This window comes from Pavona decussata, unplaced genomic scaffold (assembly GCF_977016875.1).
Source record: "Pavona decussata unplaced genomic scaffold, jaPavDecu1.1 SCAFFOLD_92, whole genome shotgun sequence".
NCBI classification, from domain to species: Eukaryota; Metazoa; Cnidaria; class Anthozoa; order Scleractinia; family Agariciidae; genus Pavona; species Pavona decussata.
The window spans coordinates 990,774-1,007,768 of record NW_028145509.1 but is presented as its reverse complement, the minus strand read 5'-3'; the positions used below and the strand labels follow the sequence as shown (position 1 = coordinate 1,007,768).

Sequence of the window (16,995 nt, the reverse complement as noted above, 5' to 3'; positions counted from 1 at the left end):
ACGACTACGTAATGAAAACGCAGAAAAGAAAGGCCACGTTATGGTCAGCGGTAAACTTCGATCGGGGCAGGAACAGAGGTATTTTGCCAATTTTCACATCGTCGAACACTTTAAAGAACTTCCTTCCTTCTCTTCCATTTGGCGTTGCTTCGGGTTTGTATGGCCTCCCACAAACGGGTACACACAACAGCAGCTTCGAGATTACGGCAAGATTATCTACGAATCGTAAAAGACCCGGTACCTTACATCACAGCGCTTCCACTGCCCTCAAATATTCTAGAATGGTATGTGTTTCTTGTTTGCATGCGGTAGTGAACAAATTTATCCTTCATTCATTTTAGTCTTTTCCCTAATCTCTTGTTAACTGTGATTTTATAACACTTACGTGGCAGGCATTACGTTGTTCGAGGGCCAGAAAATACTCCTTATACAGGTAAGAAAAACTTGTATTCAACCGGCAGACTTTGTAAGCCCATTGTAAATCATATGATGTATTCGGATACTGTATAATGTATTTATGCGTTTACTACGCAATTCTATAATTAAAATTTGTGCTTAAATTATAAATATGTTTCCAGGCATTGGGAATTTAATTTTATGGTGTCTCAATATATCAAACAGCCGAGATTCTTGTGTCCTATTTCGTTTTGAAATTAACATTAGAGAAAATAAATGCTACATTTTCTCATTAATACAAACTGCTGGTTGCAAGTTTTGTTGGACAGTTGCCATTATGCCATCCTCGCATGCACAAGACCCAGACACAACTGGGGCAAGTTTGAAAGACAGAGCTAAACAGCCTGTGGCTATGTTGTGGTTTAAAAATAATTTTTTTGTGGTTTAAAATCTTACAAACCAGTTTAATTTTTATTTTCCTTTGTGCAATATTCATTACCATAAAATGATACAAAGCGAAATAAAAATCAAACTGGTTTGAAAAATTTTAAGCCCCCAAAAATGTTGAACCACAACAGCTACATGTAGGAGTTTTTTGCTTGTACAGCTGATGTGATTTTTTAAAGAATTGTCAGGTAGCTACTAGAGGTGCGATGAAAATCACATGTGTAGTCACCCTTGGACTGTTGACGCAACAGCAAGAAAAAGGTTTCCAGGCAGGCAGAGCTGTTAATGAAGCCGCCCTGCAACTTTTTTTGTACAATTAAGGGGTATCTTTTCTTGACAACCTACATGGTAAAGACTAGTATCCACTTAACACTGTAGGTGGTGAAAATGCATCTTGTTTATCCGCATCATCTAGTGAAAAGTAGTGGTATCTTCGACCAAAATTTGAAAATTGACAGCTGGGGATGAAACCCTTTTATTCTAGCTAGCCAAGGGCAGGTGCACACTGATTTGGAAATGGTGTCAACAACATCCTCACTAGTGAGGATATGAAAAATACTCCCTTGTGTCCCCAATGTCCAGTAGTTTCCTTTGAATGTTACGAGTGATTTATTTCCAGTATTTAAAACACTTGGTTTTATTTAATAATAAGGAATATAATTTTCAATTGTTGCGCAAAAGAGTACGTGTTGTGTCAGAAAGTTTCATCTGTACAATCATTTTAAATCTTTTTGTGGTTTCTTGTTCATACAGGAGGTTACTATCATGGTAAACTAGTTTTCCCAAAGGACTTTCCTTTTAAACCACCAAGAATATTTATGATCACACCCAATGGACGGTTTAAAGTTAATACAAGGTCAGTACTCAACAGGCCACATGTACATTTCAATTAATTGTTTACAATGTATGCTTGGTGTCATAAGCTAATGACAGCTGCTTTATAACACTGTGCTGGGATGAAAATTTTCAAGCACAAGAGGGCATGTTTCATTGGGGCATCGCACCCCAAGAAGAGAGCTTTCAAATGCAACATACCTGGCATAGCATATTTTAGGGACATTTGAAGCGTTCAAAGAGATATATCTCGATGAAACACCGTCTTAAGTGCTTGAAGTATGCCTTGTTCATGAAGAGCATGTTATTAATATGCTTTAAAGCTCCCCTCCCCTACTCCCTCGCCTTCCTCTGTTAACAGCCAGCATACCCGTTGGTTATTATAATGTAATTTTACTTATGAGGCCAAAGAACAAGATCCACTAAGTGAGAAGGTGGAAGACTTGCATCTGGGAAAGAGGACTGAACATTCACTAGACAAATAAGTTATAAGAAGAAGAGGACACTTTTAAGTTTTGAAAACATGCTTTCAAACCAACTGTCATCATCAGTTGGTTCTGTGGAAACATGTTTTCAAAACTTAATTTAAGTGTTGCCTTCTTCTTTAAACTTAATAGTAGCCTGCTGCTAACAAGACCTTTTGTCAAATAAGTTAACATTGATCTTATCATTTGCATTAATATTATAATTACATGTATATTATCCCCATGTTTCTTAGATTGTGTTTGTCAATCAGCGACTTTCACCCTGACACTTGGAATCCGGCATGGTCTGTCTCAACCATTCTAACTGGTCTATTAAGTTTTATGGTATGTTGTGTATAACTCACAATATGTGACAAGAGAATTGCAATTTACATGATTGTACACAGACATATTTCCCAACTAATTACAGCTGTGTATTCAAATATAGTGCTTCACAAGTAAAAGCACTTGTCTGCCTTTGAGTTAAGGTTTGTTAAGGTGAAGATAATTTCCACAAGAATTTGGCCTCCATTTCTTAACAAATGCAAGTATTGGAAACAAAAATAGATCAAACTGGCTTGTATTGATTACAGTACAACAGTTTGTCAGGGAAAGAGGGTACAGAGTGAAGTATGTTAAATTCCGAGAGTTTTAATGATATCTTGGAATAGAAATCATGTTTTTTTGTTTGTTTGTTTTGTTTTTGTTTTTTGTTTTGTTTTGTTTTGTTTTTTTTTGCAGCAACAATAAAAAATACCCAATAATAAATTCACATTCTGTTCAAAGTACTTTAATGCTTTCCCTTTGAAATTCAAGCTAAAATTGAAGCACAATGGAAAATTGAATTAACTGCTCCTTAACTTGACCCAAGTACTGGCCCATATTACCAAGATTATCATCTCTGACATATAGGCTAGTTCTTATTTTTTTCCCTTTTTTCAATTGGTGTGTTGTCTGTGTAAAGTACAGTTGTACTTTTACACATGATTTGTAAAATAACATAAAAGTATGTTTACTTAATTATTCTAGGCAGTTGACTGACTGTATCTTGTTAGATAATGTATGACTGTATCTTGAAATGTATTTATAAATAGTTTTTTTTTTTCTTTTTAAATAAAAAAAAGTACATTCTGTTTGAATTTCTCAGGTGGAGACTTCTCCAACTCTTGGAAGCATAGATACATCAGAATTTCAGGTATTGTACATGTACATGACAACTTACACAAAATGGCAGTCAAAGAGGCCGGTGAAAATAGGACGCAATTGACATTTTGGCCTTGGAATCCAAGTCTCTCTTAGATTCACTTTAATTTGGCAATAATATTACAGACTGGTTATTGTGTCAGAAATATAACTCCGTATTTACACTGTGATTTAATGGATTATAAGCACCTGACTATACCCTAAAAGCTGGACCAAAAGAAAAGTGATGCTTGAAATGATTTCCTTTCTTCTCTGTTTAAAGCTAAACAAAAGTCTTTCCCTTTGATGATATTGCTTTCCTTTTTTGTGATCTCCGGCATTTGTTTTGTGTTCTTTCTGTTTCTGGTATCAATAGTATTTCAGCCAATGTTTTGTCCCAGAGAGTGTAGGTCATGTGATTTTTAAGTGTAAGGTTAGAAATGCACGTTTTCCTAACAATTTCCAATTGTTGCTTGTTAAATATTGATTTCAGAAAAGACAGCTTGCATTGAGAAGTGGACCATTTAACTTAAAAGATAAAACCTTCTGCGAACTTTTTCCTGATATAGTAGAGGTAAGTACTGTAGATTAAAAAATGCCAGACTTAGGTTTTGATAACCCCTTACCCCCAGGACTGAGTAATGTGAGATTTATTGTGACATGTTACCTACATGTACATGTTTGAATCCAAGATATGTTGTAAATCATTTCTAATCAAAGGTTTTATGCGACCAATCTCATAAGTCAAACCAACAAATGGAGGAAGTAACTGATCAGTCGGAAATGTTTCCAAAAAAAACATTTAGAATAATTTATGTTTACTACTGATTACACAGGCAAGTAAAAACTAGCGATATAATGTTGCGATGTTTCGGCAACGTCATGACGCCATTCATTATATCGCTAGTTTTTACTTGCCTGTGTATTTCTAAAGCATTATACCGATAAGTTTACTATTAGTTTAAGTTTACACATAGTTGTTATCATTTGAGTTCACTAATAATCTTCCTAAGTATTATTTATCTGCCTTGATGAGGCTTACTAATACATGTATACATTTTTTGTTCTTTAGTTTTGCCATAGACTTCTCTTCACCATTAGCTTAAAATTAGCTTTTAAAAACATTTTTAACCAACAAGGTGGAAACCTTGGTTAACTCTTAATGGTAGATTAGCATTGATGATTTTCGAACAACTGGGTCCAGACCACTTGTGCACACATTGCAAGGGCCAACTTGTTGCAGGAACCAGTCCAGTGACTAGGGACTGGTGTGCTGATTTTTATGTTACAATATACACCTGACACTTGTACAATTTCACAGGAAATCCGCACAAAAATGCAGGAGAGAGGAGAAGAGAGAGAGGAGTGCAAAGAAACACAGAATGACAATGCTCAGGGAGGGGTGGCTGGTGCAACAAGGGAAGGAAACAATGGACTCATTAGTAGTACCCTGGTGAACATTTGTGTCATCATTGGCTTTGCAGCCTTTGCATACACGGTCAAGTGTGTCTTGAAAGCTGTTGACAACAGCTAGTGTCTATGCCCTTCAAACTATTCTTTGAATACTAACTATAAATTAAGGGAAAGGAGAGGAGAGCAAACAGTGGGAGTTTTGGTCTTTAAATGGGGACCTCTTGCCTTTTACAAGGGCGTATTAGCTGTTTTTGTTTCTCCACTACCAGAGAGTTACATTAATCTCTCACTATCTCAATCACTCTACGAAATAGCCAACAACCCGTCCTGATTTAACCAACTAATGTGAATTGAACGTGGTTTTCCATGTAAGACTAGTGTTGGCACTCCCGTCACTTCAGACGAGAAAATGGGCCGCGAAAATTGAGACGGAAACTTTTCGTTAATTGTCTTTATATTGGACGAGATTTCTGTCATGAAACGAGTTAACCCATTTGAGGGGGTCTCTGTCAGAAAATGTCTACTGGTGCTTAGAAGGGAAGACAAGTTGTCACTACCTGTGTTGAATCCCACTTTTTTTTCCAAAACATTTTTCCCAAGCTAATTGTGACAACTAACGTCACAATTAACTTGCGCACAGTCGCCCTCCCAGAGAAGTGGGCAACTGTGACCAAGCGACAGCTGTAGCCGAAAAACAGGTTATATTAAGTAGAGAATAACTGATGACTGATCTTCAAGGCCTCCAGGGGTTTCTTTTCTAACGATTTTGCAGCTGAATTGATCGTTCCTTTGCGCAGTTTTTATTTTTTTTGGTATCACAATGTTTTTGAGAGGGAGGGGGGGGGGGTTAAATTTGTTCACATGGGGAAGGGGGGGGGGTGGTAAGTAAAAGTATCTGAAGATACTGTGTTTAAACAGTAAACAATATGGTCAACATGTATATTCTCTTCAATGTGCCCCATATGTTTTCTTATGGTTTAATTTGGGGGAATTTGTTTTTATCTTCAATGGCCCCTTACCTTTCCTCGTGATCTTTGAGTTTGATCTAGCCTGCGTAGCTAGCGGGATATTGGGCGAAGGCGATACTTGGGCGAACAAGCAGCGAAGCCGTTAGGACAATGGGGAAAAGGTATAAGAGAGATTTAGGGAGCGTTCGATTGACCCTATCATCCGGAATAGAAATACATACACGTTTAGTTTTTTGCCACAATAAAAGGAAATACAAGACAGTGTAATAATAATTATAAAATAAAGATGGCGAGGAAGCCCACCAGAAACCACAAGGCTTTTAAATAATGGGCTCCCTCTATTGTATATATTAAACAGATTAACAGTAGAATAATGATGGAATCGATGGCAGAGTAGAAATAGAACAGAGCTAAGACATGAATTTAAATTACTTAATTATGTTTAAGCATAATTAGGCTAAAAAGAAGTGAAAATCGAAAAAGTGAAAAACATGCAAACAAACAAAGAAAATACAAAAAAATTTATAGGTTTACGTTAGGTTTACGTTTAGAGGAATGGTTTCATTTTTGAAGTGAAAGAGGCAATACTTGTTGCGTTTTGAATATTGGTCCTTGGAAACAGATAGGTACATTGATGATATGAACTCCCTCATAAGACTCTCATAATGGGTTTTTTTTAGTTACTGGAGGACAAAACGAGATCTAACAGCTATTCCGCTTATTCTTATTCCGGAGTACAGTCAATCGAACGCAATCTCAGAAGTAGACGTACGTTTACGACAAACGGCAGAAGTGAACGTGTGTTTTCAATTTCTTAGAAAAATTGAGTAGTTTTGCGATAGCATCAAAGGCCAGAATTATTTTGCACTATTCTCATCTATATACTAAACGCGAATCTTACGTTTGCTGTTTGTCCTAAACGCGATTCTAAATCTCTATTTTCTCGCTGCTTGCGACGCTTATGGCGGCTCCACCGCCAAAACATTGTATGCGTACACGGTCAACACCTCCAGCTTAGCAGGCTATCATTGATCCAGGCCTGCACTGTGTTCTTTAAAACAAAGAATTTAAAAGTGTACAATTCCTGTACAGTGTACTAGTATTCCTCTGAGCTAAAGAAAACAGTGTGTAATGGGTAACGAAACATTTCAAATGATTTGTACATATTGTATAATCATAGAATAAGATTTTGAAAAATAGAAGTTAATAATAGGCGAGAATGAAAGAGTTTCTGTTAAAATTGGTAATTAATCTCCGAGTTGTTTTATTTATAAGCATGTTAGTAGTATACAGTAAAAAACCGCGAGTTAGAACCTCTATATTTCCAAATTAACCTCCACAGGTTCTTATATAAATGTTGCTTAGAAGAAATCTGGCTATATAGGTTCATTATCAAGTTCTTATTTTTTGGATAACAAAATAGTATAGTGGCTGGTAGAATCTAGTGGTACTGTCTAATGTGTATAGTGGTGCCATAATGTGTGCACTGTAAATCATGTCTTCCTATTTTCCTATGCCTGGGAGCTTATTTTATTTTACTTACAAATTGTGAGTCTTGAAAATCATTTTTATAGAGTAAGAACCTGATTTACAGGTAGATTTAAGGCTTAACAGGTTCTTATTTAAAGGATGTCTAAATTAGAAATTTTAGACTAACAGGTTCTTAAAATTTAGGGTCTAACTCGCGGGTTTTTACTGTATCGTGCAAACAGTACTTATCGCTTGCTGTAAAGTTGCAAACTGGAACGTTAGGAGTTCCCAACGGACCTATTCAAGGTAATGTATGCAGAATTCCTCTCTTAGTCCTAGGTTTTTACTCCTCAGGCGTCTTTCATCACAAGACGTAGTGCGCATGGTGTTGTGGGACTGTTGCAGAAAATAAAGGAGACTACACGTTCGCATTGATCGTCCTTCCCATCAAGCCCTGCGCTCCTGTTTTCCCGCTATATCCCCGAAATGCGTTGGCACCTGGGGACGAAGCAGTCTGCCTTTTGTAGCTGATTTTCAGTCCCGCCCTGATTTTGGAGCATGATTCCACGGTCTTGATTCTAGCTGATTCTATATATCACCAACATTGTCAATTTGCTTGACAATGAAATCGTCAACTCGTCCCATGTTCTGTTTGCTCTTTGACTAAAATTATCTCCTAGCGCTTATTTTATTTTGTTTATTGATTTATTTTTGCTATCGAACCTCTTTGGGTGTCTGGGGTTCCCGTTAACCTAGATTTGCTCCAGGGCTTTAGGTACCTTAATCCGCCTTTACGACGGTTTGAATCACTAGATAGCCCACTGTAACGGTCACAAACCATCAAAGACTAAGAACTGACCAATGCTTGAATATATTCAACTTCTTATCATAAGTCGGAGGTAATCAGCCTCAACTGAGAAATCTTTCATTGTGTCGGAAAGCCTAATATTCTCGACTCCATGGTACGGATCAGTATATGGTCCCTTATTCACAACATAACGTAACATACTTAATATACATACTTAATTCTCCTCTTCCCTTGAGAGGCTTTTCAGGGATAACGAAACAAACCGCTCAGGAACAAATATTTCAAATGTAACATAACATGGTTAAGAATCTGACAAGAGGCAGACCAGCTGGCTATTTACAAGCGCGGCCGAGGAGTTGAACTCGGGGCTACCGAGAAACAACTCCAGCTAGCAGTCAGAGCGGGACTTGAACCCGGGACTTCCGGATTACAAGGCTGGCACCTAACTGCTCGGCCTCGCTGCCTCCGTTCATAGCCAAGTATATCATGACAAAGTCCTGTATGGAAGATTCGAGGGCGAAGCGGTCAAACATAAGCTTAAAGTTCAGTATAAATCCGGATATGCCAGGACTGAAATATCAGGGTATTATCAGGATTCCGTATCCATCAAAAAGTATACTTTTGACTGACAAAGCCCCCATGTACCTCGGAGTCCTTATACGCCGGTACAACTCTCAGTATACGCTATGTCTAAGTGATAGACTCATTATACCACCTTTTTAAAATATATTTGTTACTTCATGTAGTGGGGCTTAATGTGAGTTTCTTGCGCTGTTTGGCATTCACAAAAGAGACGAGCATGCGTCAGGTGTCGTGATTTGGGAAAGAATTTAGTGGGCGAAGCGGAAGGGGGGCGGATCGAAGAGCTGTGGGCCGGGGCGTGGTCGTTTGACAACCGCCACAGTAGCTGCTCACTCTTGAATAGCATTGCCGTGTGAAAGAAATCGAAGGCAAAAATTAACATAGCAAACATTTCAGGAATTCAAATTCGTTGGCCGATAAATCAGTTTTTCAATCCTCTATAATGCTTAATGCAGGTGGTTAAAACAACCGAAACTTGGTGGACCATTAAACTCAAGTGCGTTATGTTATTTGAAACACACCAATCGGTTAAAAAAATAAAATCTCAATAACACGCAGCTGAATAAACAGGCTGAAAGTTTGCGAAGGCGATACTCCGTCTGAGCAAAATTTATCGTTTTATGGAAGATTAAAAGCGCGCTTTCGATCCGCGATTAATGTACTTAAAACCTGTAAAACTAATTCCTTTAAATACTGCTCATCCATGCCAAAAGAGTTTGAAAGCAAACAAGACTACTAACAATTATTAGACTGTACGTTTTTTCTTTTTCCTTTATTTTTGTGCATCCTGAAAATCAGAACCACCGAGTAGAGTATAATAAACAGTGGAACACACAAATCCAAAGTTCTTCTTCTTCTTTATTTTTGGGGGGGACAAAAAAAAAACGTCGTGCAGCATAATGAACGGTACTAGAAGCTCAGATTTCACTGTTCAGGAAAGTACCGCTCAGTGAGTAGCTTTCCTTATAGGATAAAGTCTTGACTGATGTGTTGAAATCCCGGAAAGCTACTAAGTAGTGCTTTCTCTATCCTCGGAGCCGAGATTCAGGGGCCAACAGCGGACGAGAAAAATTTTTGCGACGAAGAGTCAAGCCGTGAAAAAAACAAAAGCTATTTTCCGGTCGGCTGTTTGTTTATTTCACTACGTTATAAAAACCTTATGGGAGGGGATTTTGTCAACTGTGAATTATTTTTTTTTTAGCGTTATTAAGGTTAAAAAGGGTTCAATAGCCGCTAAAAATAGAAATGTGATTAAACGGTACTTAAGACGAGCGGTGTTTAAAACCACGGTTCGGTGAATCGCATTGAAAACTTAGTATTTCCCTTCAACGCATAACATGGCGTCGTCTCTCTTTGCCACGATTTACAATTTTCTCAGCCTTGGAAATGCTCTTCTGCTGTTGTTTCTGTTATTTCTTCTACATTACATGATGGTGCTTTACGAATTCAGGGACATGCCTCCGGGACCGCGTTTAACATGTCTGCCTTTGTTAGGGAACATCTTTTCCCTTGACGTCAAGGCGGAGAAACTGACCGGCGCTTTTGAAAGGTAAGTGAATTGCGAAATATTATTTTCACCAAATAATGGACATCAAACTTTCCCATTCAAATAGTCAGTTATATTTTTTGGAAGGTAATGATACAATCCGTTTAATCGTAACTTATGCCCACAAACATTCTAAAAAGTCAACTGACCGATTGTCTTTAAATTTGATTTGATGTTCGTTCTTTCGACCGTAATCCTCATTCTCGGTTTATATTAATTATGGCAATTATGTGAAACGGAACTGTAGACTTCAGAAATTTCTAACAACAGAAACAAGAATGCCCCAAAATCATTTTTGCATAACACTGAAGGAATTTTCAAAAAATGGGAGAACAATGTTGGCGGCGCTGCAAGAAAATACTAAAAATTTAACCTATTTGTATAGTGACACTCTACGCCGGTACGGTTTCTATGGCATCCACAAACTCAATTAACACATGAATGCATGCAGGCTTGAGCAAATCATATCCGGCTGTGAATCCGTATATCGTATTTAATTCATCAGATGGTTGATAAAACTGATATTAAGAAATATTTACTACGAAATGCGTCAATCAAAAGTACAGGTCAGCTAACGGTCGTAATACACCCGTTTGCAGACCAATTGTCATTTTAAACATTCTTGCGGTTTAAAAATATAATTTGAATGACCCAAAATTGCATTTGAGTAAATTGTGCAGTCGAGTGCAATGCCGTTGGCTTTGAAGGCCGCTTTGACAGCAAATTGATGAGACTAAATTTTTTTTTTTTTATTACTTGGGCGGAGCGCCAAGTTATAAAATAGGATTTCTTCGTCTACGCCAAAACGCAGTGATCTACTGCGCGTGCGCTACATGTTGGCCGAGTCTGCGAGTCTGCATGTATTCATCATAAGTCGCCATTACGGGATAAAAAACAAGGACGTAAAATTAACACAACGAATATCGTATTCTTAAAAGAAAACAGCTAGTATGTGTGTTGTCTGCTAACTCCTTCCATTGAACGAAACTAAGGGGCAACTTTCCTTTCAGGACGGATATTTTCCAAAAGTTCGACTTCAATTAACCTCAGACGCTCTTTTGGCTCTTCTCGATAAATCCCCATTCGGTGTCAAACGTAATCGATAAGATCAGGCCGTAAACACTGAATTTACATACAGCCGAGCAAAACGTTTCATTTCTCTGGCCGCAATATAAAAAAGAAAACGTTCAATTAACTTTAAAGATTCAAGACCATTCCGTGGGTGAAAGGCTTAGGGTAAAGTAGGAAACTAAAACTAAAGCTTCGAAAATAAATTTCATTCGGGGTCCAGTGTGAGCGATAAGATCTTTTCACCAGAACAAATGTAAACATTGAAAGTTTGCTAATGCACAGTGACAATCAACGCTTGACGAATTAATTTCTTTATTTGCGTTTACTTGGATAAAACCAAAATGTGATCCTCACCGGAAAACAGGGAAAAAGGTGAACGCACGGGCACGCCAAATCGACACACTAAACGTAGAATCTGAAACAAAAATCTTTCCTTCGGAGTCGAGTGTTAGCGATAAGATCGATAATCGATCTTATCGCTAACACTGAATTTCATTGGAACAAACGTAAACGCCGAAAATTTGCATATTCATACCAACAACAACTGAGTACCGCAACGCTAAACGCATTTTTATTTTTACGTTGGATAAAGCCAAAATAGCAACTTTAGCACCCGGGCTTTAGCAAAACTGAAAGCCCCTTCCGATGTTACAAAACGTTGAAAGAAGCCGTCGTTTGGATGCAGAAAGGAATTGGGAACACCGGGAAGAAATCGGTCTAGGCAACTAAAATCGTTCACATGTATCAAGTTTCATCCGGCGACGCGGCATTCAGAAAGAAAATATTTTCGGCGGTTCTTGGAAGGAAAACTGGACGGTTTCTGCTTGTTATTCCATCGCCACGGGAGCTGCAGTGTCTTTCCACTTTATAAACCCAGCTTCTTTCATTTAAAGCCCTTTTAAATCCTGGAAACACTCTCTTTTGTGTCATGATATTTTGTCTATTGGCAATCACGCAAAACCACTAACAGAATTCCATGAACGTACACTTCGACCTTTGCGTTACCTTCCAGTGCGAGTGAAGTTTATTTTCTTTTTTGCGTGTTTAATAAACAAATAACTGTAGCCATAATTTGAAATAGTTCATTCTTTGGTCACTCACAGAGCGCTTTGTCATTAAAGTTCTGTCCTATTCCAGTGATCATGAAATAGATTCGTTGAGTTAACTTTCTGTAAATCGGATGTTCTGTGAGGTTTGTCTTATCCGCACGCGTCCCATATAGAACGCATGTCTTTTCGCACGCGTGTCATATTGCACGTTCTGCGTGACATTTTGCGATCGTGTGCTGTTACCAGTGAAAAAGCTGGAACATCTCTCATAGAAAGCCCAGAAAAAAAGGGTATCAGGGTGGAAAGGTATTCGCACAAATACCCCTCTGTCGCCAAAATTCATCATTACCACTGGAACCGCAAATACTCCTTTGTCGCCAAAATCCATCATTATCTTAGATGCACCTCATGGTTACAAAATCCGACGTGTTTAGTATTTAAGAGCCGAGTAATGTTTTATTTTGTTTGCGTGACATTTTCGGTCGAACTACATCACGTTTATCGCAAATATGATGCCTTAGACTCTCAGCGAATCTTTTATCGTTCACCTGCCACCAAAGACTGAACTAACGTGCATGCTCAGATACTCCTAATACAACGACGCCCAAGTAAACGCTCCCACAGCGTCTTGTTTATATTTAATCAGGAAATGTCTAGTTTCGCAGCGCTGGTTTGTTAAACAGAGCCGTCCTGTGTTTAAGTTAAAATTAATATTCATAGTAAAAAGACAATTTACATTAGCACAACACATATTTTTAAAATTGGAAAAATTTATAAAGTAAAGAAGATGAAACTAAAATCATTGGTATCTGAACTTAATACAAAAGTTATAAAACGGTACTAAGGAGAAGTCATTTAAGGGCAACAGAGGCGTGATGAATTCTTAAATCGTGCTTCGTCAAATTGAGCATTACAAGCAATTTGACTACAGAAATTACCACGCGTGTTGCCCCCAAATAGCTCAGGTCAAATACTTTTATTGAGGAATTTCTGTAGGAATCAACCGTAGGCAACGATTTCTAGTCTTTGCCTTTTAAAAGTCCCATTTCCTCAGTTTCCTTACCATGCAGTTAATTCACTTATCAGACTTATGGTACTGGTAAAACTATGGATCTAATGGTTATTCATTAGCGTTTTGACAATTTAAGCATTTATTTCCTTGAGATTGTTAAAACTTCCCTGCTTTTTTCTCCTTTTGTTACGTGCTTCAATTTGCTTTCGATCTGTGTTGCAGGTGCAATCGATCGAGAAAACGTTACTTGTGGTAGTTGCTCATCAGGAATCAAAGTCTCATGAATTCAAGCAAACCTAATAGATTCAGTGTTCAAGTAGATATCAATTAGGTCAATTAAGACGCCTCGTTCCTTTGATACTATTCCGATAGAAAAAAGAAGGCCATTCATGTTTTTTTAGGACCTATTACGTTCATTCTACCCTGCGGGTAGAGATTCCTTCTAGAAGGATCGAAGGTATCTCTGCCCGTAGGATACGTTCATTTTCAGTGCCCCTGGTAGCAGAATAAACAGAATACAGTTTACTCGGAATAAGAGGAATTGCGTTCTTTTGGCAAGGTTTTCAGGTTGACTCTGAAGATGTTTCGCGTTCAGGTCGAATCTTCAATCACATCAAATAGTCCTTCTCAGGACTACACTCACCCGGATGATCATAATTTACGTACTTAAAATATTACGATGTATAACAAAACTGTGCAAAAATTTATTGTATCTACACTATACACGTCTGATATGCAATTCGTCTTTTGCATAGGATAGAGTATACCTCTATCGACTAGGTATCTTCTATAGTGAGACTTCAACGAAAACGTTTGTTTTCTGCTGCAGTCTTAGGGCAAAGTATGGCGGGGTCTTTTCCCTGAAAATTGGAAGCTTCAAGTTCCTTATGGCATCAACTCCTGAGGCAGTTACGGAGATGCTTGTCAAGAAATCTGTTGAATATGCTGGGAGACCTCAAACGTATTCCATTGATACCCGAACTCTTGGTAAGTTTGCGAGTAACTGCGTATTGAGCGTGTCAATAACAGTATTGGTCAGTTCGGCTAGGAAACAGATTCGTTCAGAAACAATGCTTAGCCGGATACATCTATAGCTTAGGAGGGATTCTCATAGAATCTGGTCCCTGGCACCAGAACATTAACTGTACATATCGCGTGAAAGGGCGCGGTTTGCGTAACATCTAGTTCGACCCTCGACTCGTGAGCTCTTCCATTTCCTTGCTAATCAGGCTAGCGTTCAGTAGAAATTTTGTGGGTTCACTTAGCACTTTAACATACAATGTTGAGGCTCTGATCTATCATTTGTATCCGAGGTGCTATCGGCACAACTTTTATTTGTACACTTCACACTCACATCACCGCAATTCAGTACACTATAATCACCTACGACTTGCTGAATCCCGCTGAGGTCATACGTTTTTTTCTTTGTCTTTTGCGGTCTCCCATTTCCTTACTAGGGCTAACGCTCAGTAGGAAATTCATAGGTTCACTTAGCACTTTAACATACACTGCAGAGTTAATTCTCTGATCTATCATTTGTGTCCTTAGTGCTAGCGTTGATCATCAGTATTTTCGGCTCAGTTTACTGACTAACAAAAAAAAAAACATGCAGTTGAAAGAACTACTTATCTACGACGGAATATGCACAGTGTGCACGCTAATACACACTAATCTTTTAATTTACAGGCGGTAAAGATATCGCTTTTGGTAACTATGGCCCAGCTTGGAAATTTCATCGCAAGCTATTTACTACAGCCTTACGTCAGTTCATAACAGACGTTCCTATGATCGAAAAGCGAGTCTCGGAGCAGGCCGAGAAAATGGTGCAGTTCATGGAAAAACAAGATGGAAATCCTTTTGATCCTTCTGATTGTTTGATGCGAAGCGTTGCGGATGTTATTTGTGGAATCACTTTTGGAGAAGGCTACGATACAACTCACCCAGATTTGAACAGGCTTTTGAAACTTTGCGCACACGTCGTGAAGAATGAAGAAACTGCCCAGTTGGTTACTGTGTTGGATTTCTTTCCGTGGGTGCGGTATCTGCCCATTAAGGCGTACGATCGTTTCATCCAGCCATTCTTCGAAATGCACGAAATCATTCGAAAGTTCTTACTTGAGCGAGAACACAGTCTCGATCCTACTCAGCCAATGCAGGACTTCATCTCAGGTCTTCTTTGCGCCAGAAATGAAGCTAGATTCGACAACCACGAAGAGAAGTCGTCTTTCCTCTGTGACGACTACCTAGTGAATTCCATTCAAAACATGTTCGGAGCTGGTTATGAAACTACCAGCACTACTTTGAAATGGGTCATCGCATTTTTGGTCAATTATCCAAAGTACCAAGAGGACATTCAGCGCCAGTTAGATGAAGTAGTTGGTGGGCGGAGTCCTTCTCTGCACGACCGAATCAATTTGCCCCTCATTCAAGCGACTGTAATAGAAACGCTTCGGGTTGGAAACGTCGGACCGCTTCTGCTACCTCACGCCACCATCACCGACACAACCCTCTGTGGCTACCGTGTTCCCAAGGGTACCATTGTCTTTGCTAACACCGAATCCGTTCATCTTGATCCCAAATGCTGGGAAGACCCCACCGTGTTTAATCCGTACCGCCATATTGACGAAGACGGAAAGCTAATCACCAACCTAAGTAATTTCTACCCTTTTGGAGTAGGGCGTCGAGTTTGTGCTGGTGAATCTCTAGCTAAAGTTGAGCTATTCATGTTTGTCTCCTGGCTGTTTCACAAGTTTACATTTGTGGCTGAAAAAGAAGGACATCCTCCCAGCTTGAAAGGAATTTTTAGCATTACGCAATTTCCTACCCCATACAAGATACGTGCCATTCTCCGAAAGCCCAATAATAATTTCGTTACTCTTCGACATTCTGAATCAAATTTCGACTGAGCGCTTTGACAGTGACTTACATTAATTATGCTGTACGATAAAAAATGGCAAGGGCACACAAATTGCCCTGCTATATAGACTTCTCTTAATGTTGTTGTAGGTTAAATTCGAGCACTGACGTGTCACACAAATTTGGTCGTAAAACGCCTTAATTTTAAGCTTTGAATTTGGGGATGCCGTGTGATATGGATATCAAGACTGGTTTCATACTAGTCCCTTTGAGTAGTGAAGTATTTTGGTTTTTCCCTTTCTTTTGGAATGTTGGATGGCCTGTATCATGGTGGAGGGGTGGAGCTTATAAGTGGAGGGGCCCTTTATAGAGCTTTCATGGTATTCTGCATTCTGATCCCCTTATTATTGTAGTGAAGGCCATCGAAGTATTAGACAAGCTTTTGCAACGTACATGAACGACTTGTAAAGGAAACGACCGTTTTTGTTTTTGTTTTGTTTTTAGCCGAGGGAGGTCAGGTGGTGGTATTGACGGTCTGTTGGAGGTTTTGTCCATCCAGATTTAGGCTTGAGTGCCCCTTCTCATAGAAATCCTATATTTTGTGTTACCTCACACTAGAAGGGAGGATACTCCACGTCATTTCCTTACCTAATTGACACCTGGACCGCCCGTTACCACCCATGAAAGATCAGACGTGATATTCCATTTGTTACATCATCAGTTTTACAGAACTATGATGATTTTGATATTTGGTTAATGATAAGAGTGGAGATTTTTCAAATCATGCCTGGACAAGAACATTTCAATGAATCAGGTCAGCAAAACATGCAAGAAAGCAAGGGAGTTTCAAAAGAAAAATGCACGAAAAACCTGGCCTTTCCAGCAACCTCTAGTTTT

General features: G+C 38.7%; 2 protein-coding genes across 2 annotated transcripts; both read left to right on the top strand.

The window, feature by feature from the left end:
- The first annotated feature begins 62 nt into the window (after positions 1 to 62).
- On the top strand, positions 63 to 6,929 carry LOC146473742 (ubiquitin-conjugating enzyme E2 J2-like). Its single transcript, XM_085117771.1, has 7 exons — positions 63 to 284; positions 393 to 433; positions 1,597 to 1,699; positions 2,396 to 2,486; positions 3,289 to 3,336; positions 3,817 to 3,897; positions 4,645 to 6,929. The coding sequence occupies exons 1-7, from the start codon at positions 160 to 162 to the stop codon at positions 4,855 to 4,857; spliced, it is 702 nt and encodes a 233-aa protein (XP_084973897.1). The 5' UTR covers positions 63 to 159; the 3' UTR covers positions 4,858 to 6,929.
- Positions 6,930 to 9,740: 2,811 nt separating this feature from the next.
- On the top strand, positions 9,741 to 16,970 carry LOC146473741 (steroid 17-alpha-hydroxylase/17,20 lyase-like). Its single transcript, XM_085117593.1, has 3 exons — positions 9,741 to 10,113; positions 14,072 to 14,229; positions 14,929 to 16,970. Exons 1-3 carry the CDS (start codon positions 9,902 to 9,904, stop codon positions 16,146 to 16,148), a joined length of 1,590 nt encoding a protein of 529 aa, XP_084973719.1. The 5' UTR covers positions 9,741 to 9,901; the 3' UTR covers positions 16,149 to 16,970.
- Positions 16,971 to 16,995: the final 25 nt, after the last annotated feature.